Here is a 22318-nt window from a genome sequence, read left to right as displayed (position 1 = left end):
TTCTTGTGTGTGAACTGCTCCCCAATAACTTGCAGGGACTTCAGGGTAAATCTGGCCAACATGTGAATGCAGCACCTCCATTCCAGAGGAGATGTGTCTTAAAGGGCTTTAAAAGCCTCCTGTGAAAAACCTCCTGCAATCAAACTTGACTGAATTTGTTCAGAATTCTGAGAAAACAAACATAGGTTCACCCTGCATGGTTGAAAGTCTCCTTTGCTAATCTGCAGCGAGGGGCCCATTTTAATAATTCATCTTTCTAGTGTGTTCTAGGCATTAAAAGTAATACAAATGTATAGTACTCAATGTATATCACTATATATTGTGATGTGTGCATGTGTGTATTCAGTGAAATGTATTTGCAGGCAGCATACTTATTTTGGAATATCAGACTTAAATCCTTGGGGGCCTGGGGTGTGCGGAGGCCCTGGACTTTGGGGGGGGCATTTTAAAATCTTGTCTCTGGGCCCACTCCAACCTTGCTACGCCCCTGCCCCCACCCCCAGGCCGGCTGGGGACTGGACCTCTGCCCAGAAGTCTGGTCCAAAGAGCACCACTGGCTCCGTGCTATGAACATATTCTCTTGTTGAATTCTGCGGCATAGCAGTCCTCTCTTAAAAGGCACAGGAGCATTTTTCTGGGAATTTGGCAGCCTCAGCTATATAATGAGTGTTTGGTACACCACAATGTCCATGGCAGACTTCCCTGACTGACTGCTATTTCTCTTTGATGCCATGTTCATAGATCATTGGCATCCTGGTCCTAAATAAAGGAGCGCAATATAGGATGTGTGGGAAGAGTGATGCCCAGACTAATTTCTGAACATCTAGCCTGTAAACCCTATTCTCTTTGGCAGAGACATCTCTGGGCGGAGGAGCATGGTGGGGGCGCGCCCTCTGGAGGCCCTCCAAAGGCCTCCTTCCAAAACAAGCAATTCCCCTGCCCCACATATTCCCCATTTATGAACTTAACAGGATTTATTTCAGTGAAAATATGTCCAGGATGAGGGTGTTAATGTGAAATATACTGTGGTGTTTTTTTAGCTAATGCATTATATACAACCTGACCAATCTGGATTTATCCCTAAAAAAACTTAGCAGATAGGAAAGGTTGTGCCATCGAGTCAGTGTTGGATACTGGCGACCAGAGAGCCCTGTGGTTTTCTTGGTAGAATACAGGAGGGGTTTACCATTGCCATCTCCCTCACAGTATAGAGATGATGCCTTTCAGCACCTTCCTATATCGCTGCTGCCTGATATAGGAGTTTCCCATATTCTGGGAAACACAACGGGGGGGATTCAAACCAACAGCCTCCTGTTCTCTAGGCAGGTTACTTCCCCACTGTGTTCTCCCACCCTGATTCTATGAGCTTCCTTAAAGGGATCAAAAACTTATTTCCACCAGTAAGAGAGCCCATTGAGCCCTGGAGCCTCTCCTTAGTTTTATCGTCACTAACAGAGCTTCTCTTTGAGCCACTAATCTCTTTATCATTAAAGAGTTTTAGAGCTGGTTCTGCCAGTGATTCTGTTAATGCCCTGGTGGACACCTGAAACAGCGAGTTTATCAGGGTAGTAGACACTATCGCCCCTAAGCATCTTCTCCATTGTGCTTAGAAACTGGCCCCATGGTATATACAGAACAGCTACAGCAGCTGAAGTGGCAAAAGAGAAGACTAGAGCATAAGTGAAGGAAGTCTTAATTTGAATCTGATAAGATATGACATAAAGTCCATTTGCAGGCTTATTCTGTGGCAATATGTACAGCAAAGAAGCAATTCTATTCTGCATGTATTACATCTGCAAGTTTGCATCCAGCGGAGTTGTTCAGAGTTATGAGGGGATTGATTCAGGTTCCCTCCTCCCTGAACTTTGATTTGGATTTTTCATCATCCCACTGTGATGCTTTTAACAATTTTTTTGCAGATAAAATCTCTCACATTCGAGCCAACTTGGACTCCATAGTTATGGCATGGTCAATTGCAGAGGTGTCCAGTAACTCCTCTGGTTCAATTAGAATGGATCAGTTTCTGTGTGACTCCTGAGGATGTGGACAAGCTCTTTGGAGCTGTTCGGCCTGCCACTTGTCCTTTGGATCTATTACCAACATGGCTTATAACATCTAGCAGGGAGGCTATTCGCGATGGCCTAGTTGACATCATAAATGCTTCACTGAGGTCAGGGTGCCTCCAAGTGTGAAGGAGGCAATTGTATGACCTCTACTTAAGAAGCCTGCCCTGGAGTAGGGATATGCAGAACCGACAGACAGCTGTTTCAGCGGTGGGGGGTGGTTACCTTTAAGGAACAGGGAGATGCTCTTACACTTACCACACACTTACACACACACACACACACACACACACACACACACACACACACAGAGCGTTTCCCCCGCTGGTGCTGTGCTCAAAATTGCTGGTGCAAGGTGGCAGCATACCTTCTTGCCACCCCGGTCAGTGTCAGACTGGAAGTGGCTGGTGCAATTCGAGATGGTGTCACTAGGAGATAGCTCTTGTTTTAGAGAACAGTTTTTTTTATGGTGTCCCTCAGGGCTCCTTCCTATCTCCGATGCTTTTTAACATCTACATGAAACCGCTGGGTGAGATTATCAGGAGATTTGGAGCATGGTGTTATCAATATGCTGATGACGCCCAAATCTATTTCTTCATGACAGCATCATGACAGCATCATGACAGCATCATGACAGCATCATAAGGAAATAGCAAAAAAAACCAAAAAACCAACCCCTAAATGCCTGCCTGTACACAGTAATGGACTGGATGAGGGATACAGATTAAGTATCCCTTATCCGGACTGCTTGGGACCAGAAGTGTTCTGGATTTCTCCAGATTTTGGAATATTTGCACAATGAGATATCTTGGGCATGGGATCTAAGTCTAAACACGAAAGGTTACTGTATTTTATTTTTTTAGGTCCAACAGAGCAGGTGCCAAACTGAGCAGGGAGTGGAGGAGGGGGGGCTTTCCTTTTTCGCTCTAACGCCAAAGCGAGAACATCAAAAACATTTAAAAGCTTCACAATAAAAACAGAGCCGTAATTAGAGAGAGTTACAGACAAAACCCCTGTCACAAATAGCCTTCTGAACAAAGTAAGTTTTGACTGCATGTTTAAAAGCAGCAAAATTGGGAGTCTGCGAGTAAGTGACCTGAGGCATTTTGTTTTTTGTTACGGCACATGCCGTGGTGGTTTCTGGATTTCGGAGCATTCTGGATTTCGGATGTCCGGTTAAGGGATACGCAACCTGTAATAAATTGAAACTGAATCCTAACAAGACAGAGGCACTCATGGTAGGGGGTCATACTTTGGGGGACATGATAGATCCTCCTGTTCTGGATGGAACTGTACTCCCCACAAAGGAGCAGCTATGTAGCTTGGAAGTGCTTCTGGATCGACGCCTCACTCACTCACTCACTCCTCAGGTTGAGGCTATGGCCAGGAACGCTCTCTATCAACTTCAGTTGATACGACAGCTGTTTCCGTTCCTTGAAGAGAATGATCTCAGAACTGTGGTGCATTCTCTGATAACATCTAGAGTTGACTACTGCAATGCACTCTATGTGGGACTGCCTTTGTATGTAGTTCAGAAACTTCAATTGGCCCAAAATACAGTGGCTAGATTGGTCTCTCCAGGGTTTCTCGGAGAGACCATCTTATGCCTGTCTTAAAACAACTGCATTGGCCGCCAATAGGTTTCCAGTCAAAATACAAAGTGCTGGTCATTATCCTTAAAACCCTAAACAGCTTGGGAGAATGCCTTCTTCTGCATGATCCCCACTGCACATTAAAGTCATCGAGAGATGTCCATTTCTGGATGCCGCCAGTTCTTCTGGAGGCAACTCAGGAGCGGGCCTTCTCTCTAGTCACTCCTGGGCAGTAGAATGCACTCCCTATAAACGTCCATGGTTTAACATCTTTATCAGCCTTTAAAAGAGCCCTTAAGACACCATTTTTAGCTGGGCTTTTAGTAACTGTTCAATGTTGTAAATTGTTTTAAATTGTTATTTTAATAGCTGTTTTGTTTTTGTTGTATTTATGGGTGTGAACCGCCTAGAGCCTTTGTAGTCAGGCGGTATATAAATTAAATAAAAATGCCAATCATTGAAGGAAATATTTTTTCACACAGCACATAATTAATCTATGGAATCCTCTGCCATGGGTTGTGGTGATGGCCACTAGCTTGGATGGCTTTAAAAGAGGCTTAGACAAATTCATGGAGGGCAGGTCTATCAGTGGCTACTAGTCTTGAGGCTACAGGCCACCTCCAGCCTCAGAGGCAAGATGCCTCTCAATACCAATTGCAGGGGAGCAACAGCAGGAGAGAGGGTGTGCCTTTTGCCCTCCTGCCTGCAGGCTTCTCAGAGGCATCTTGTAGGCCACTGTGTGAAACAGGGTGCTGGACTAGATAGACCTTGGGCCTAATCCAGCAGGGCTGTTCTTAGAGTCAGCGAACTAACAGCCTTTCACTGACTCACCTTACACAAAACTCAACCCAGACAAAAGTTGTTCTAAGGACTCATCCATCCTTTAGACCAAAAATAGTCCTGGAATTCCATCTGGACCAAGACATTGTCTTACCAACATTTTTCCTGAATCCTGGAAAAATCAATGCACTCCTTGGATGTCAGGAGGTCCCTTCTCTTTTACATGGACAGGTCTAATCCATGCTGAAAGACAAATAAGTTATTTATTTCCTATGAACAAAAATGGTCAGCCTGTAGCAAGACATTGGCTCGTGGAACTAATTTTCATCTGTTATTACAAGCAAAGAGTCAAGCTTTAGAGTCCTCTCTAAAGTAAAAGAGCATTCTACTAGAGCTATGGCCATGTCAGCAGCCCACATGTTGAGCATCAGCATGACCAACATTTGCAAGGCAGCTATGTGGTCCTCTGATCTTCCTTTCATCAAACACTATGTGTGGACACCCACTCAGTGGTGGTGGACAACTTTGGTTGAGCAATTCTTTAAAAGGGTGCTATAGCACCCCTGCTAACCTGTCAAAGAGGCACCTTTTAATGTGGTGATTTTCTTTATTTAGCAGGGAGAGAGTAACTGGCCCTATCCACTCCCAGCACAGTACCTCCAGTGACTGTTGCTGGTGTCTATCTTATGTTTCTTTTTAGATTGTGAGCCCTTTGGGGACATGGATCCATCTTATTTGCTTGTTATTTCTCCGTGTAAACCACCCTGAGCCATCTTTGGAAGGGCGGTATAGAAATCTAATAAATAATAATATTGATAATAATAATAAGAAGAAGAAGACCAAAATAATCCCAGTAGTAATTGGTGCCCTAGGTGCAATTCTAAAACACTTTGAAGAACACATCAACACCATAGGGGCCACAGAAATCACCATCAGCCAATTACAAAAAGCAACTTTACTGGGAACAGCCTATATTCTGCGACAATATCTATAATAACAGCAACAACATGGACAATGGTAGCCTGCAAAATTGCATGCTCTCCGCCATGCTTTTTAAGTGACATGAAACCACCAGGAGAGGTGGCCCAGAAATTTCAAGTTGGGTGTTACCAGCATGCTGATGATACTCTCTTTTCCATCCTATTCCAGGGATGAAGTTTTGAATCAGTATCTGAAGTCCACAAATAGGCTGGATAAGGGATGGACAAATTGAAATTTAATCCAGACAAGTCAGAGGTGCTCTTGATCAGAAGATCTAATCCAGAAATAGGGATTCAACCTGTTTTGACGGGGTAGGAGCACTTCTCTTGAAACATTTTTAAATTGTTTCAGCTTGGGCCATGGGTGTTTAAAAGAACGTCTTCTTCACTATGAACCACACTGCCCAAAATTGCCTCCCCATCTCTTACAACTTTTAAAAAGGCAGTCAAGACACATTTGTTCACCCAGGCTTTTAATTAGATACTGTTTTAATTGTTTGATTTTAATACTTTTAATTTTTTAATCCTAAATTGTTGTGATGTTTTAACTTTTTTATTTGTTGTTTTTATTATTTTGTTGTAAACTGTTCAGAGACTTGCATTTTGGGTGGTATATAACTATGTTAGTCAAATAAATAAATAAATAAATATCATGTTAATGATTTTAATGTTTAAATGATTTTAATTGTAAGCTGCCCAGAGATACAAGTTTGGGGCGGTACAGAAATGTGGTAAATAAATAATAAAACAAACATCAGGTGCACAGTTTGGAAGTGCTTCTGGGCTTGGCAGTTACCAAATATCAGGTGCACAGGTGCATTACCAAACATCAAGTGCATTACCAAACATCAGGTGCATTACCAAACATCAGGTGCATTACCAAACATCAGGTGCACAGTTTGGAAGTGCTTCTGGGCTTGGCAATTACTATTGTGGCTAGGAGTGATGGGAGTCATAATCCAAAAATAGCTAGGGTCCCAAGGTTGTGAACTGGCCATTGTGGCTGGGGATGATGGGAGTTGTAGTCCAACAACATCAGAGGGTGGGGGCCCAAGGTCAGGAACCTCTGCCCAAGCTGCCCCACACTTTGAACCCTGGCACTTGCTCATTCCTAAATGAGACACAAAAGAACACTAGTGTATATTTCTGATGTATGAAAATATATTATTTAAAAATACCTATAACATACTCTTAATATAATAAAATAGATAAGGGATTCTTAATTCAAGAATAAAACCAGTTTCACCACAAAGTAGAATGTAGGAGTATGTATATTCCACAGTTCCACCAATAAGTTCAGAATGCGGCAACCAGATTGGTCTCTGGGGCAACTCGGAGAGACCATATTATGCCTGTTTTGAAACAGTTACACTGGCTGCCAATATGTTTCCTGGCAAAATACAAAGTGCTGGTTATTACCTGTAAAGCCCTGAACGGCTTGGGTCTGAGATATCTTAGAGAGCGCCTTCTTTTACACGACCCCCACCACACGTTAAGGTCATCTGAGGAGGTCCATATCCAGTTACCACCGGTTCGTGTGGTGGCAACTCAGAGCTCCCAAGCTCTGTCGCTGCTCCCAAGCTGTGGAATGCACTCCCATCAGAAATTCACAATCTTAATTCCTTACTGACCTTCAAGAGAGCCCTTAAAACCCATCTGTTTGGCCTGGCCTTTAGGGTTTTAATTAGTTTTAATTGTTTTAATGTTAACCTGGTTTTCAGGTTTTAATTGTTCTGATAGTTTAATTGTTTTTTAAGATGTTTTTAATTGGTGTTCATATTTATATTTCTGTTTTTTAATTGTTATTGGTTTTAATGGTTTCTGGTTTTTATTGTAAACTGCCCTGAGCCATTTCAGAAGGGTGGTATAAAAATCAAATGAATGAATGAATGAATGAATAATAACTAGTCCATGCCTAGGACATATTAAGATATCCCGGTATCAATCCATTCTAGAGAAAATCCAATGGTGAATTCCCATTGTAAGTTCAAGAACTAAAGAAATCAGAATGCCAAAATAATTACTGTCTTGATGAATTGCCAGTCGTGTTTCATCCTAAATAAGATCTTCTTCAGTGGCATTGCTCCAAAGTACAGATTATGTTGGTAATAACTTCATTCGATCCATCAGATCAAAAAGTCCATCAGTGGTCCATGAATCAGGAGTAAAACTCTTGTTCTGTGTTGAGTAGTTCTCTCTTCTCCATTGGATTTTGATCCTCTACTTGTTGTCACATTGCTCTACATGGCATATTGTCATGCACATCAAACCATTCTTCATACAAATATATGTGAGCACAGCACAAGATGGTTTTGCATCTGCAGAACAACAGTTCAAGAACTGAATTAGTTCAAGAACTGTCTTATTTTCCCAATCATCCACTGACTAGTAAGCACCTCTGCCATCTTCCATCCATACCTGCTCTGGACTGGGAATTTCTGGAAACATCAAGTTTTTAATTTCTTTAATTCCTAGTGTTTTATTTATTTATTTATTTATTAAAAATTTTATACCACCCTTCCAAAAGGCTCAGGGCGATTTACATTAAAACACCATTAAAATAATTAACAATTAAAACAAAAATTATAAACTGCATAAAATAATAATTAACAATTAAAACATCATAAAACACCAATTCCTCCTCACTGGCCCCAACATGACCCCTTTCCCTTTGCCAGTCTCACTTTCTGGGGCACACCATTGCTTGCATATGACAGGGCCAACTACTTTCATTACCTCCCATGGTACTTGCAATATATGATCGATTTATTTTAAGCCCTCCAGAAGTCCATGAATTCTTCCAAAATGGTGGATTCTCTGCTCAGCTTGGACATCATAATACATTCAGATGGATACCAATGAATCAAAACACTGAAGAAACCGTTAATAGGGATGCACAAACAACAGGTGGAACAAAATTATTGAGTACTTGTAAAAGAGCAGCTGCCAGATATTACATTACAGCAGACAACCAATGTGCATGCATTAATCAACTTCAGCAGATGGCTGACGTTACAAACAACAGGTTTACCCATCCAGACCTCACAAAGTCCAGAACAGAACAAGATAAACCAGATGTGGTATGTATTGTGGAAATGTTCAGAAACATTTGGGAGAATCCGTCCATATGCAAAAACTGAGCAGTAATTTCCTTATCCTCCCTAATAATCCAACATCCAAGGGTCCAGCCGCCTCCATGGCAGGTTTTATACTTCTGATATATTTAAAGAAGTTTTTGTTATTCCCCTTGACACTTCTAGCTATATGTTCCTCAAACTCTCTCTTTGCATCCCTTATTGTCTCCTTGCATTTCTTTTGCTAGAGTTTATGTTCCTTCCTGTTCCCTTCATTTGGGCAGGACTTCCATTTTCTGAAGGAAGTCTTCTTTCCTTTTATAGTTTCCCTGACTCTACTTGTTAGCCACGCTGGCATCCTCCTGAACTTGGTGGTACCTTTCCTCCTTCTTGGTATACGTTCCAACTGTGCTTCTAGCATTGTGGTTTTACACAAGTACCATGATTTCTGGAGTGATGCGACCCTCCTGTATTTCCCTTTCAACTTCCTTCCTATCAGTCCCCTCATTTTTGAGAAGTTTCCTCTTCTGAAGTCCAACGCATCTGTGTTGGACTTCCTTGACAATTCTCCACTCACATATATGCTGAATTGGACCACACTATGGTAACTGCTACCCAATGGTTCTGCAACTCTGACATCTCGCACCAGCACTGGGCACCACTCAGGATTAAATCCAAGGTCGCCATCTCTCTGGTTGAATCCGTGTTAACTGTTCTAAGGCACAGTCATTTAGCACATCCAGAAACTTGGCCTCTCTTTCATTACCTAATGTGAATTTACCCAGTCTATGTGTGGGTAGTTGAAGTCATCCATTATTACTGCCCTGTCTCTATTTGACACCTCTCTTTGTTTCTCCAACTCCAAGTCACTCTCAGCGCTTTGATCCGGAGGGCGATAGCCCGTCCCTAGTAACACATTTTCTTTCAGTCCTCATAATATTATTGATAATGATTCTGTGGAGGACTCTCGTTCACCTAGATTTTCTAGCTTATTGGAATCTATTCCTCCTTTGATATACAATGCCACTCCTTCCCCAATCCTCGCCTCCCAGTCCCTTCTATACAGTTTATATCCAGGAATAATCGTGTCCCACTGGTTCTCACCGTTCCACCAGGTTTCTGTTACTAATGATCTACGTTTTCATTAGTAACCAAGTACTCCAGCTCACCCATCTTGGCTCGGAGGCTTCTGGCATTGGTATCAGTGTTCCCTCAAACAGGCTTTTGCTTGGGGATTATGGAAGTTGTAGTCAACAACATCTGGGAATCTCTGTTAGAGGGAACACTGATTGGTATATAGACACCTATATGCCGAGTCCCTCACCTGGTGCTGGTGTGTGCTATCCCCCTTACCATCATTTGACCTATTTGACAAGCTGCCTTGTGTTTCCAACCGTACTAGGTACAATTGTCAGCTAATTAGCGGTTTTTAGTTTTGTCCTCCAAGAAAACTACAAAATTTGGGTAGTACTCACCTTATTCTGTGATGAAGAGGCACCACTAGCGTGCCTCCCCACAGAGTTTCCTACTAAACTCCTGCAAAACTCCTTTGTTATCTGTTTGCAGAATCCTATTAGCAAAGTTCCTTGGGTCTGAGCTTTGTATTCAAGACCAGCAGTCAAACTGACTCCCCTCAAAAATGTGATCCCTCCCACAAGCTGAGGCACTCACTGGGAATGAATCCCCCACTCAGGCTAGTCTTCTGCCAAAGACACAAACACTTCCAGCCAGTCAGAAATCAAACTCTAGAAAATTACCAGCCCTAACAGGCTTAGCTTCTCCTTCCCCTCTTGTTTTCTTGGTGATTTATTTATTTATTTTATTTTATTTTATTTCCTTGCTGTGTTCGCTTGCTTGATATCTTCGTTAGGAGAGAAATACAAGCTTGTTGCTTCCTCTCTCTTCAAGACCAGCAATCAACTGACTCTCCTTGGGAACGACTCTCCTCCTCAGCTTCAGCCCTCTAGCTATATTTTGACTATAACTCCCATCATCCTCAGCCACATTGGTCAATAGTTGGGGATTGTGGAAGCTGTAATGCAAAATTTGCAGGAGGGCCAAAGTTCTACAGCCCTGACCTAAACTAACTGTAGAGGTCAAGGCTCATATATTACTGACCTTTGAACAGGCTTTGAAATATACTTTTGGGCCTTGGCACAAATCCACCTTATTTGTCTTGGGGTGTCCCATGCTGCAGTACTTAATGTTTTCCAAATGAGACATTTTCCAAGTGAAATTTCACTGCCATCAAAGGCCATAATTATTATAACAAAATGAAAGGTTGCACAAGTTTCTGGGGAAAGCAGGGAACCTCACCTCTTTGACACATTTGTACTATAGTGGAGCTGCAAAACCAATAAACCCATTGCTCAAGCAATAGAAGGACTCCAATTGGCATGGTAATGAGCTTTTGGTGCAATAAGTGCAATTAAGATACCTGACATTTCACAGCAATTATTGTTGTTGTTTAAAAAACAACACCTTTCTCCCTGCATCTCAACAAGCTTGCAATCTTGTCTGATTACAAGTTTGATTACACAAAGAGAGGAGGAATGAAAGAAGAAAAAGGAACTTTATTGCATTCAGGCACAGTGAATTAAGTCTACACCATTCTCTATGTCTCTATGGAGAGGACAGCTGGTCTTGTGGGAGCAAGAATGACTTGTTCCCTTAGCTAAGCAGGGTCTGCCCTGGTTGCATATGAATGTGAGACTAGAAGTGTGAGCACTGTAAGATATTCCCCTCAGGGAATGGAGCCTCTCTGGGAAGAGCAGAATGTTTCAAGTTCCCTCCCTAGCTACTCCAAGATAGGGCTGAGAGAGATTCCTGTCTGCAACCTTGGAGAAGCTGCTGCCAGTCTGTGAAGACAATACTGAATTAGAAAAACCAATGGTCTGATTCAGTATATGGCAGCTTCCTATGTCCTGTTCCTATATTAATGGGAGACTACATGTGTGAGCACTGTAAGATATTACCCTTAAGGGATGGAGCCACTCTGGGAAAAGCATCTAGGTTCCAAGTTCCCTCCTGGCATCTCCAAAATAGGGTTGAGAGAGACTCCTTCCTGCAACCCTGGAGAAGCCGCTGCTAGTCTGTGTAGACAATAATGTGCTAGATGGACCAAGGGTCTGACTCAGTATATGGCAGCTTCCTATGTTCCTATGTCACAACCAGTGTTCCCTCTAAGAGGGATTCCGAGGTGTTGATTACAACTCCCAGAATCCCCAGCTGCAATATCTTTTGCTTGGGGATTATAGGAGTTGTAGTCAACCACATCTGGGAATCCCTGTTAGATGGAACATTGGTCACAACCAAGCCATGGCATCCCTTGGGTGTACATGCTTGCTGCCCCCACCACTCCCCTTCTACTTTGCATGCAAGCAGAGCAGACTGAAAGTATTCATTTGTGGGAGTCTGTTACATCTGAATATAGGTAATTAACTAACAAACCAGGATATCTTAGTTTGTTGACTAGCCGTGATTTTAACAAACCACATTTTCCCACATTCTGATATAACAAAACAGAAGTTTGTTACAAAGGGATGCTTCAAGTCTCCTCCCCTCACACATAAAAGAGGAAAGTGGTAGGACACTGGGCTAGTCCAAAATTTGCCATGGGTCATTTTCATCAAAGCAAACTATGGTTTGTTGTGACATCTGTGTTGGAATTTACTTAGACTATTCACACATGCTTGCAAAACTGGGCTGAGGGTTTTGCATGTGCATGTAAACCACTGGGATTGGGCCCGATCAGGGGTGTAGCTATAATTGAGCAGATGGGTTCAAAGAATCGGGGATGCCCAGCTCCTCCCAGATCCACCCCTCCCTATTTTCTCCATTATCTCCCTCACTTTAAGGGGCCACCAGGGAGAGGAGCGAACACGGGTCCCCTCTCCCCTAGCTACACCTCTGGGCCCGATCTTGGCGGGAAACACGCCTAAGGAGCCACCCATCAAAACGGAGTTAGGAGAGTGAGCGCTCTCCTAAGTCTGTTTTTTGGATCATGTGTCAGGGAGGGGAGGGGAGATCCCCATAATGCACCACACTCTCACACGGTGCATTATTAGAGCTCCAGGGTAATGTGGGGCAGTGTGTCCTGGCACCCCAATCCTTGGAGCTACCGGCAGCAGCTGGTGCTCATCTGGGCGGGTGATCTACCCACCCAGGGATGGCAGAACAATAATCTGTGGGAGCTTTCAGACTTCCTCCCCGCAAAATGGGTAGCCCTTTCTCACTGCACATGAGAAAGGACTCACTGTGTAACTAAGCCTTGTCTCTTCTTGTCCAAAGCATACCTACCTCTAAATGTATGTATATGTTAAGTCCTTGGGGTGGAGTCAGTCTTCAGTTCTGTTGATTGGTTATTTTATCCATTCCGTTGGTTTTGCTCTCCTACTCTTGCAGAAGGGACTGTTACCTTGTTAGCTAGGGTTAATCAATAATAAATAATTAATATCAGTGATAAATAATAAATAATTAAGATGTTGTTTCTGCAACTACAGTTAAGCCTCTTGTTAATTCCTTATAACACAAGTAATCACTCTGCAACACTCTGAACCAGGCAAGTATTTATTCATGTCATTCTAAATAATTAAATATAGAGTTGGAAAACAAGTCTTCATTGCCAAATGATCATTATATACCATCACAGCCTCTGGCTTCCCTAAATAGGAAGTCATCGGGCTTGCAACACAATTGGCTCTTGAAAACTGTCTTAGACTGAAACATCATCCCAAAGGAAACGATGCTATAAATGGGATGTAGTTCCTGAACCAAGGCTGCAGGACCAGGGTGTCATTAGGAGGATGGCCCATGTGCCATGCTCCCCATAGTTGCTCAGAGCCCTGAATCTTGTCCGCCACCTCCCTCCTCCATGACCTCTTCCAGAAAGTAAGTGCCAGCAGTGGAGGCATCAGAGAGCTCCTAGCCTCACCTAGCTCTCTGCTGCTTCCACCTTCACAGGAGCTGTATTATACTATTAAAGACTTTAGAAAACATATGTAATTATTCTGAGGGGCTCTGCTTGAGTTTAATTATAAAAGCTATGGGCTCGGGCCCCAGATCTTTTAAGTACCTAGCAACAGCCCTCCCCAGATACCCTACTTCTTTCCATATGCAGAAAGCTTCTTCCACTTGTGGAAGGGCTGTTTCTGATTTAGCAAAAGCAAAAGAATGTGGCCTGAGCAAAGTTATTCCAAACCTAGAGAAGTTATTCTGTTTAGACAAGCTCTTATACAAGATTGTGCATAAGGTCTTTTCAAAGCTCAATTGGTGTGTGAACTGTGAGTACGTATGCCCATCAAATGCAAGTGAAAGGACCCAACTCCTGTAAGTTTGATGGTAACTTCCCTTGGAATAAGAAGCCCAAATAATTCACAAGTTGCCCAAGATCTACCATTTGAAACAGCCACCTCATTATGCCTAGCGATAGGGCTGTCCTGATTACGACAAGCCTTGCATTCCTCTGCTGTTCCTATGCTGAAATTACAGGACTCTGGCACAGCTTAACATTTGTTTACCTATGTCTTGAGTGACTACACCTGTTTAATACCTTCCCACAATCGTGTGGTTGTTTGTTAAAGATTAATCATGGGGAAAGTAACATTAGCTTTTGTTCACTTAGTGAGCAAGAGTTTGGCTCACCAAGTGAGTCAATAATATATTATGTAACCTACTTCTGTTTATCGGTGTGTGTGTGTGTGTGTACACACACACACACTATTTTAAATGTCTTTTCCTCTGTGTTTATTTCATACCATAGTCCTTTTTCACACATCTGCTGAGAATGCGGAAGGTAGGGGAGGGGGATCACACCCTCAGTCCTTGCTTCTGACCACCCAGCATTCTGTTAATGGTCTGAACAGAGCCTGAACGTACATGCAGGGGAGCACCAAAGTAATTCGGGTGCCTGGACTGCCCCCCCACCCCACACGACCCCCCCGAAATCTCCTTTGGGGGGACCACCTCACCAAAGCACCACTTTTAAAAATGCTTACGTGGACAAGAGGTGGCTGCAGCAGCGGGGGAGAGGCTCCCTCCCCCCCTCCCCCAGCAGCAGTAGCAACCAGGAGAGATGCTGGACCCATCTGTTTGGGTCAGCATCTTTAAGAAACTGCAAGGCACGCCTGTGCTGCGCAGAGGAGATCATCGCAATTTGAAATGATCTCCTCTGCACAGACACGCCCTGCAGTTTCTTAAAGACACTGGCCCGAACAGATGGGTCCAGCGTCTCTCCTGGTTGCCGCCTCCGCCATCACCACTGGGGGAGGGAGAACTGCTCCGCTCCCCCCGCAGCCACAGTAAGCATTTTTTTTAAAAAATGTGGAACTTTGGCAGGCATGGGACGGCTTCCAGAGGCCCCTGGCCACAGCCATTTGGAGGCCTCCCTGGACCTTGGAGGACCAGACCCAGTCATAACGTTATGTTGGGCTCTCCATATGTGGTCAGGAATTCTGCAAAAGGACTGAGCATACAAAGGCTACATGTATGTATGTATCAATTCTCTTCAGAAGTTCAGCTGAACGCATGGTGATCAAACGCTGGGCCTGCAGTTATGATTCCACTTTCATGTGGAATCCCACTTTCAAGTGATCCCACTTTCATTTTGCTGGGGAGAGGGCAGCCGGTGCAAGGAATTAGGTAGGTGTTAGGCACCTGTGGAGCACAAAAAAGGACGGGGTAAGAGCAAAGGGTTAAAAAACAGAAAATCTGAGCCAAGCCTCAAACGATTTCCCAACAAGATTTATTCTTGAAGAGTACAAACTATAACAATCCGTGTGTGTGTGTGTGTGTGTGTGTGTGTGTGTGTGTGTGTGTGTACATATATACACATAAGAATCTTCTTTGCGGACAACAATCTATCCACCTATTTTCAACACAGTAACATGAACATTTTTGTATCTACATTTGCTTATTGTCTTCTTTCCTCCCCATGTCTTTTTCATTTTGTATTGTGCCTATTAGACTACAATTGTGAGCAGGGCCTGCATCATTTTAAAATCTTTGTAGAGCACCCAAAAAGTTTTATGTGTAATCATCATCCTTAATAACAATTCATCTGAAATGAAGAGTAAGCATAATTAAATGTCAAATGTGTTGCTTGTAATTCTACCTGTAATGAAATCTGAAACCCAGGCTCAGATCACCACTTAGTTATAAATCTCATCCTTGAGGTAGCCACTATCTTTCTTCTACCAACCCTACTATTCTCACCGGGTTGTTGTGAGGATAAAATTAGAAAACTCCATGTATGACCCTGCTAACTGAGCTAAGAGACACCTTTTAAAGTGGCGATTCTCTTATATTTAGTAGGGGGAGAGCAACTGGCCATATCCAACCCCAGCACAGCATCCCTCCAGTGGCTGTTGCTGGTATCTGTCTTATGTTTCTTTGTAGACTGTGAGCCCTTTGGGGACAGCGGAACATCTTATTTATGTATTATTTATTATTCTATGTTAACCACTTTGAGAACTTTGGTTGAAGAGTGGTATATAAATATTCATAATAGTAGTAGTATGCTGTTCTGAACTCCTTACAGGAAGGATGGACTGCAAATGAAATACAATATCATGAACTATCCAAAAGTAACTCATTGTTCATCACAACACATCCTACAACAATCATAATCCAAAAACCTTAAAAGTTTTTTTTAAAAAAACTACCAACATTATATAAAAATGATTTTTAAAAAAAGAAGAAGCAAAGATGTGCCATTCCCAGTTGTAATAATTCTGACTACTTTGAGCCTGATGAAGACATTATTTGTTTGTTTGTTTGTTTGAATTTCTATACCGCCTGATATAGAAATCTCTAGGCAGTGTACAAGTTAAGACATACTAATATAAAACATTTAAAATTCATTAAACAGATAAAAATCACAATAGATAAAAACACATTAAAATTTAAGTTTCAGTTAAAAGCCTGGGAGAACAGGTGTGTCTTCAGGATCCTCCTAAAAACAAATAGAAAAGGAGATGCTCTTATTTCAGCAGGGAGTGCATTCCAAAGCCCTGGGGCAGCCACACAGAAGGCCCGGTCCCGAGTTGCCACCAAACAAGTTAGGGTGATCACAAAACAAGTAAGATGATCTTAATAGGCGACAGGGTTCACAACCGAGAAGGCGCTCTCTTAAGTACCCTGGACCCAAGCCGTAAAGTCTGTGAGGGGGGAGGCAAAACTCCTTTATATAGTGATAATTTGTTTTATATCAGGCAGCAGTGATATAGGAAGATGCTGAAAGGAATCATCTCATAGTGCGCGGGAGGAGGCAATGGTAAACCCCTCCTGTATTCTACCAAAGAAAACTACAGGGCTCTCTGGGCATCAGGAGTTGAAATCGACTTGTTGGCACACTTTACCTTTAAGTTTATAGTACATGGCTGGCCATTTCACATGTTGCCAATCAATGATAACTTTGAACTGTTGATAACAAGGCAGGACAACTGCAGGTTTTTTTTAGCGTACCTTTAATCAAAACCACAAACAGATCCTTTGCTGTTATATCAGAGTAGGATAGGCTATGTGGACTAAATAAATCAGCATAGATATCTATCCTCTGGATGGAACACCCTGTCCGTGTTTAGGGAGGAGGAATTCTCTAATTAACCTTCCCACCCTCTTGCGCTAAATTATAGGCACGGGCATTGCCTCAGAGTTGGGGGAAGAGGGAAGTATAGTCACTCCACTCCTTTGCCTATAAGTGGGAACAAAGGTCTGAGCTCCTCTCCAGGAGTCCACCAGACCAACACACCCCATCCCTGCTGATCATCTCATCTTCGGCAGCCCCTGCCTTAAATAAAGCCCTACATTTAGGACACTCCTCCCCACTTCCAGCTTTCTCCTTCTTCCACGGCCAGGCAAGTGGATTGGCCACCCAATCCCTGGCCTCCAAAGGGAACTTGTTCTCCAATTCCACCCCCTTTACTAGCATTTCTACACATGTCTGCGGCTGTGGAGCTGATAGCAGCTGCTGCCCGCCTCTCTGAGCCCTTCTTGACTTCTGAAAGGTAATTACTGGGGTTATCCTGGTAACTGGAGCCTTCTGCTTCTCTCGGCACACAACTGTTTGACTGGGTAAACAACCCTGTCTCAAGGAGGAGGGTAGGAATCCCAACACACACACCCCACAGGCTCCAAGTTGGTCTCCGCAACCCCATCGTCATACAGTCGGGAGAGGTAGTCGGCATTGACGTGCTGCGATCCCTTGCAATGGTGAACACTGAACCTAAAAGGCAGAAGGGAAAGATACCACCTTAAAACCCTGCCGTTATGGTGTTTCATATGATGCATCCATTACAAGGGGGCATAGTCTGTAATGAGAATAAAGGGCTTATTTTCCAAATAATATCACAAGGTAGTGACAGCCCACTTCACCGCCAGAGCCTCTTGCTCCACCGTTGAATATTGCATTTCCGCTGGTTGTAGCTTACGACTAATAAATACAACAGGGTGTTCTTGGCCCAGGATCTCCTGCATCAGTATAGCCCCTATCCCTGTTCTGGGCATGTCTGTCTGTAACAGGAATTCCTTGCCAAAATCCGGACTTTTCAACACCGGCTTATTAAGTAAAGTTGCTTTCAGATCCAAAAAAGCTCAATTACACTCTTCTGTCCAGGGTATCGTATTCGGAGTCCCCTTTTGTAAGCCTTCCGTCAGTGGGGCAGTACGGGTGGCAAACTGGAGTATACATTGGCTTTAATACCCAATCATCCCCAGAAATCTTCGCAGCTGTTTTTTGGTTCGGGGTGCACGAAAGGGCATGGGTGCACGTCATGCACACACTGCCCCCGCTGCCTTCGAACCACCCCGCCGCGGTTCCATGCACATCCCTCGTAAGTACTACTCCCTCCTTCATATTCTTGATAAAGGAAGTTTGAAGATTTCAACAGCACCAATACAGCTAAGACCTAACTTGCTAATAAACTATCTCCAAATACTGTGAGCCAACAAAACCAGTTGTGAAGATAGAAAGCCAGCAGGAGAGGGGACACTTCTCAGAGTGTTGCATGTATGACTATTTGCTGCATGGGCAGAAGTCATGGGTTTGTGCTCTGTGCAAGTGTCATAAACCTGTCAGGTTAATCTAGAGCTATATCAACAGACGGAGCATGAAATAGGCAAAAGATCAACAAGAGAATGTCAGAGCCAAGCAGTAAGCAATTTCCAAACCCAAACCCATCTGAGTCATTACAATATCCAGTCGGTCAAACCAAGTCCAAGTTGAATTCCACAAACAGAGTCCAAACGGTCCAGATCTTAAATAGGCTGAAGCCATGTGCTTTCAATCATGGGTACCTGACTCAGCAGATCTTCTTGTTAGTCAAGTAGGGATGTGCAGAACCAGTCCAGCGGTCCACGGTCCAGTCTGGAGCTTCGAGGGTTCGGGATCAAACTGAAGCCCCCCCCCCGCGCCCCGGCTCCATCTGGACCGGAACCGAACCGCCGGACAGTCCACAAATTTTGTCCGTGGACTTTCTTTTTTTTTAAAAAAAATAAAATTAATGTTAAATACCTGTAGCCCCTTCGGGGGGCTTGCTGTAGGCTGCGGGGTGGGGGTCTGCGAGGGTTCCCCCTCCCCTCGTCGGCCTCCCTCATCACCGCTGCGGCCAGGTAAATGTAGTCTTTTTGGCCCTTTCAGGCCTCTATAAAGGCAAGCGGCGGCCATTCTGGCCGCCGCCACGCATGCGCAAATGCCCTCTGTGAGGCCGTTATAATGCTCTTATACAAAACTATGGTGTGGCCACACCTGGAGTACTGCGTACAATTCTGGTCACCACATCTAAAAGGAGGACATCGTAGAACTGGAGAAGGTGCAGAAGAGGGCAACCAAGATGATCAGAGGCCTGGAGCACCCTCCTTATGAGGCAAGACCTGGGGCTTTTTAGTTTAGAAAAAAGACGGAAAAAACTGGCAGTGGGTGTGTTGTTGTGGGTGCTAGATATCTTACATAGGTTTTGCCAATCAAGGCAAATAGCAGCTGCGAGAGGCAATCTTCAGCAAGAAAATTACGTTGGGGTAGCACATCCACGGCCAGTTAACCCCCTCCTGGTGCCACGGCACTGTTCCCAGGCCACATCAGGGCCTGCTGTGCCTGGTTTTTGTATAAGAAAATAAAGTGGCGAGAGAGTCCAAATCACAGGATTGCAACATGCTCTTAAAGCAATATCCAGTTTGACCCCAGACTGCAGCAAATATGTATACAAAGTTTCATTGTGAGAGTAAACAGTCTTCTTAAAAATGTTCAAGGAAACTGTCAGGATCCGCGGACTGCCAAGAAGTCAGGGAGAAGTTAGAGCAGACTCAGAGACAGCCAGCGGCCTCCACGCCCCCTTCATGGGCCCAGGGACGTTTGTCGTCGTCCCCTGGCTTGCCCCACCCCTTATAGCTATGCCCCTGGCATTTATCTTATATTATTATTATTATTAGTCATTCTAGTAGTGATAATAGCCACACAACGTGGCTGCATAGCATGCCAGACGGCAGGGCTGACCCCGCTTCGCCTGCGAAAGGCCGGAGGCGCTGCGGTGCTCCCTGCGGGCGCTAGGGGTCTCTGCCTGCCTGGGTCTCTCTGGGGCCCGGGACGGAGCGGCGGAAGCCATTGTGCTTTCCGCTCTGCTTGCCGCCTTTCCCGCCGCCGGGAAGAGCAGCCCAACAGCCGGGCGGGCGAGCGGAAGGGCCGAGCAGCTGGAAGCGGGCTCGGCGGCGCCCGGCTGGGGCATGGAGGGGGAGAGCACCACGGCCCTGCTGCCGAGCTTCGTCTTCGGCGCCCTCGCCTTCCACCATCTCAGCACCCCCTCGGACACTGTGCGTAAGGCGACCCTCCCCAGCCCCTCCCGTCCCCCGTGGTTTGAGCAGGGCCAGCAAGAGGCAGGGACACACGCGGCCCGGCTGGGCGAGCGAAGGCGGCGACTCCCTTTCCAGGCCAGGGAGTCCTCTCAACCCCGGCTTTTCAGCGCCTGGGCTAAGCCTAAGCCCCCGTCGCCAACCCGTCTGGCTAGAGACCCCTGAGCGTGCGCAGAGTGCCTCTCCCTCGCCTTCGCATGCCCTGAGGTTGAGAGAGGAGAAGGGGTTCCCGCTCGGGAGTGCGCGGTAGGCTCCCCGCAGGGGGGCTTCACTCCCGACTGTTCCCCGCTTGCTTTTAGAAAGTGAAGCCGCTGCGGTCTGCACGTGTGAGCGAATGGCAGGAAAAGACGGCTGGAGTTGGGAGGGGAGGGCGCTGTCAGTTCAGAGGAGAAGCCGCTGCAACAGCCACCCTCCAGCGCCATGCTGCTGCTTTCTTTTCTCGCTGCATGCCTGCTCATTTCCTCCTGGGCTCCGCGTGTCTCCTCTCCTGTCTCCTCCTTAGTTTAACACAGAGCTCTCCAGTTGGGTACCGTGACAAAACTTCACACAACACACCACCACGCCTCCTCTTTGATTCTGGAATAAGTCACATTGAGATCAGTGTGACTCCCCCAGAGCCAAGAGCTCGGGTTGAGCATTCTTCCATGCCTGTAGGCAATGACTTCGTGTTTGGGGGTTTTTTGTGTGTGTGTGTGGTTTGTTTGTTTTTTACACACACGCAGCGTGTGTAAGGAAGGGAATATGTGCCCCTCTGAGGTTTAACTGTAGAGGTTCTATTTAAAATTAACTTCCACTTCCTAGCTGAGTAAAGATTGATTGTGCTGCTTCCATAAATCATCGGTATTGTTCTCTCCTCCGTGTGTATATGTTTATTGATGTATATTTCAGATTTCTCTGATGTAAGGGAACATTGCTTCTGCTGGTGAAGTTAGGGGCTGTCTCTTCCCTCTATGAAGAGAGAGAGCGCCTCCAAACATTATTGATTTGCTTAATTTCTACCCCACCTTTTGAACAAGAATGGTTTCCAGCTTTTGGTGGCTTGCATAAAATAAACAGCACTCTGCTGTCAGAACAACTCCATTCAAACATACAGTTATAAACATAAAAGGTCATACCCTTCTGATGTATTGAAGCTCTCTCTAGTCTATTTTTTTTATCCTGCCCAACCATAATGCATACAATGAAATAGCACACATACTATATCATTCTGGTCTTGTGGTAGCAAGCATGACTTGTCCCCTTAGCTAAGCAGGGTCCACCCTGGTTGCATATGAATGGGAGACCTGGTGTGTGAGCACTGTAAAATATTCCCCTCAGGGGATGGAGCTGCTCTGGGGAGAGCAGAAGGTTCCAAGTTCCCTCCCTGGCAGCATCGCCAAGAGAGATTCCTGCCTGCAACCTTGGAGAAGCAACTGCCAGTCTGGGTAGATAATACTGAGCTAGATGGATGTATGGTCTGACTCAGTATATGGCAGCTTCCTATGTTCCTATGTAGTTTCACATTACTTTCTTTTTTGCACACCTTGCTTCGCACTTATCAACACAGTTTTATGAAATGGCTCACCCAAGTACCATATGCTACCAAACAATCTAACCTCTTTGCCCTTCCTAGCTGATCAAGACTGGCCCATCCCCAAATCATCTGGGAATTTTCCACACAGCAGGCTTTACTGTGAGGCTTTACTGCGAGTTCAAAGTTGCCCAAAAAACCTGATTTAAAAAGAGGATTTTTTTTTAACCCTGGATGTAAATCGGGCTACACTCTAACATACAATGAAATCCTGAATCATGTATAAAGTGCTCCTCAGTAGCTCGCAGGGACTTCAGGGTAAATCAGGCCAATATGTGAACGTACATCCTCCATTCTGGAGGAGATGCGACCTAAAAGCCCTGTGTGAAAAACACCCTGCATTCTCAAAGTACCCTGATGCCCTAAACAATTTGGTCCCCTGCCACAGAGTATATGTAAACTCAGCCATGAGCATAAT

The 22318-nt window shown here is 44.6% G+C and overlaps 1 protein-coding gene and 1 long non-coding RNA gene across 8 annotated transcripts in view; one reads left to right on the top strand and one right to left on the bottom strand.

The window, feature by feature from the left end:
- The window catches only part of ABRAXAS1 (abraxas 1, BRCA1 A complex subunit), a 41912-nt gene that overhangs the window by 452 nt on the left and 19142 nt on the right, over positions 1-22318 (top strand). For 2 of the 7 annotated variants that reach the window (XR_008307625.1, XM_053251542.1), the window contains exon 1: positions 20962-20980. The exons of 1 other annotated variant lie outside the window; for it this stretch is intronic. Coding sequence is in view for 4 of the 6 variants with exons in the window: in XM_053251542.1 (XP_053107517.1) it covers positions 20975-20980 (6 nt within the window). In the remaining 2 variants the exon portion in view is untranslated. Of the gene's footprint in view, positions 1-19178; positions 19352-20041; positions 20292-20345; positions 20577-20660; positions 20981-22318 lie in introns of those variants that run through there. 4 more of the 7 variants (XM_053251545.1, XM_053251544.1, XM_053251547.1 and 1 more) reach the window with 4 other exon arrangements.
- Positions 15213-19915, bottom strand: LOC128325779 (uncharacterized). Its single transcript, XR_008307626.1, has 2 exons — positions 17611-19915; positions 15213-16440 (listed from the first exon to the last, which is right to left on the bottom strand). It is a non-coding gene; the product is annotated as an uncharacterized LOC128325779 (long non-coding RNA).

Source organism: Hemicordylus capensis, chromosome 5, assembly GCF_027244095.1.
Source record: "Hemicordylus capensis ecotype Gifberg chromosome 5, rHemCap1.1.pri, whole genome shotgun sequence".
In the NCBI taxonomy this organism is placed as follows: domain Eukaryota; kingdom Metazoa; phylum Chordata; class Lepidosauria; order Squamata; family Cordylidae; genus Hemicordylus; species Hemicordylus capensis.
Note: the sequence above shows the minus strand (reverse complement) of the source record. Positions and strands in the feature narration are given on the sequence as shown.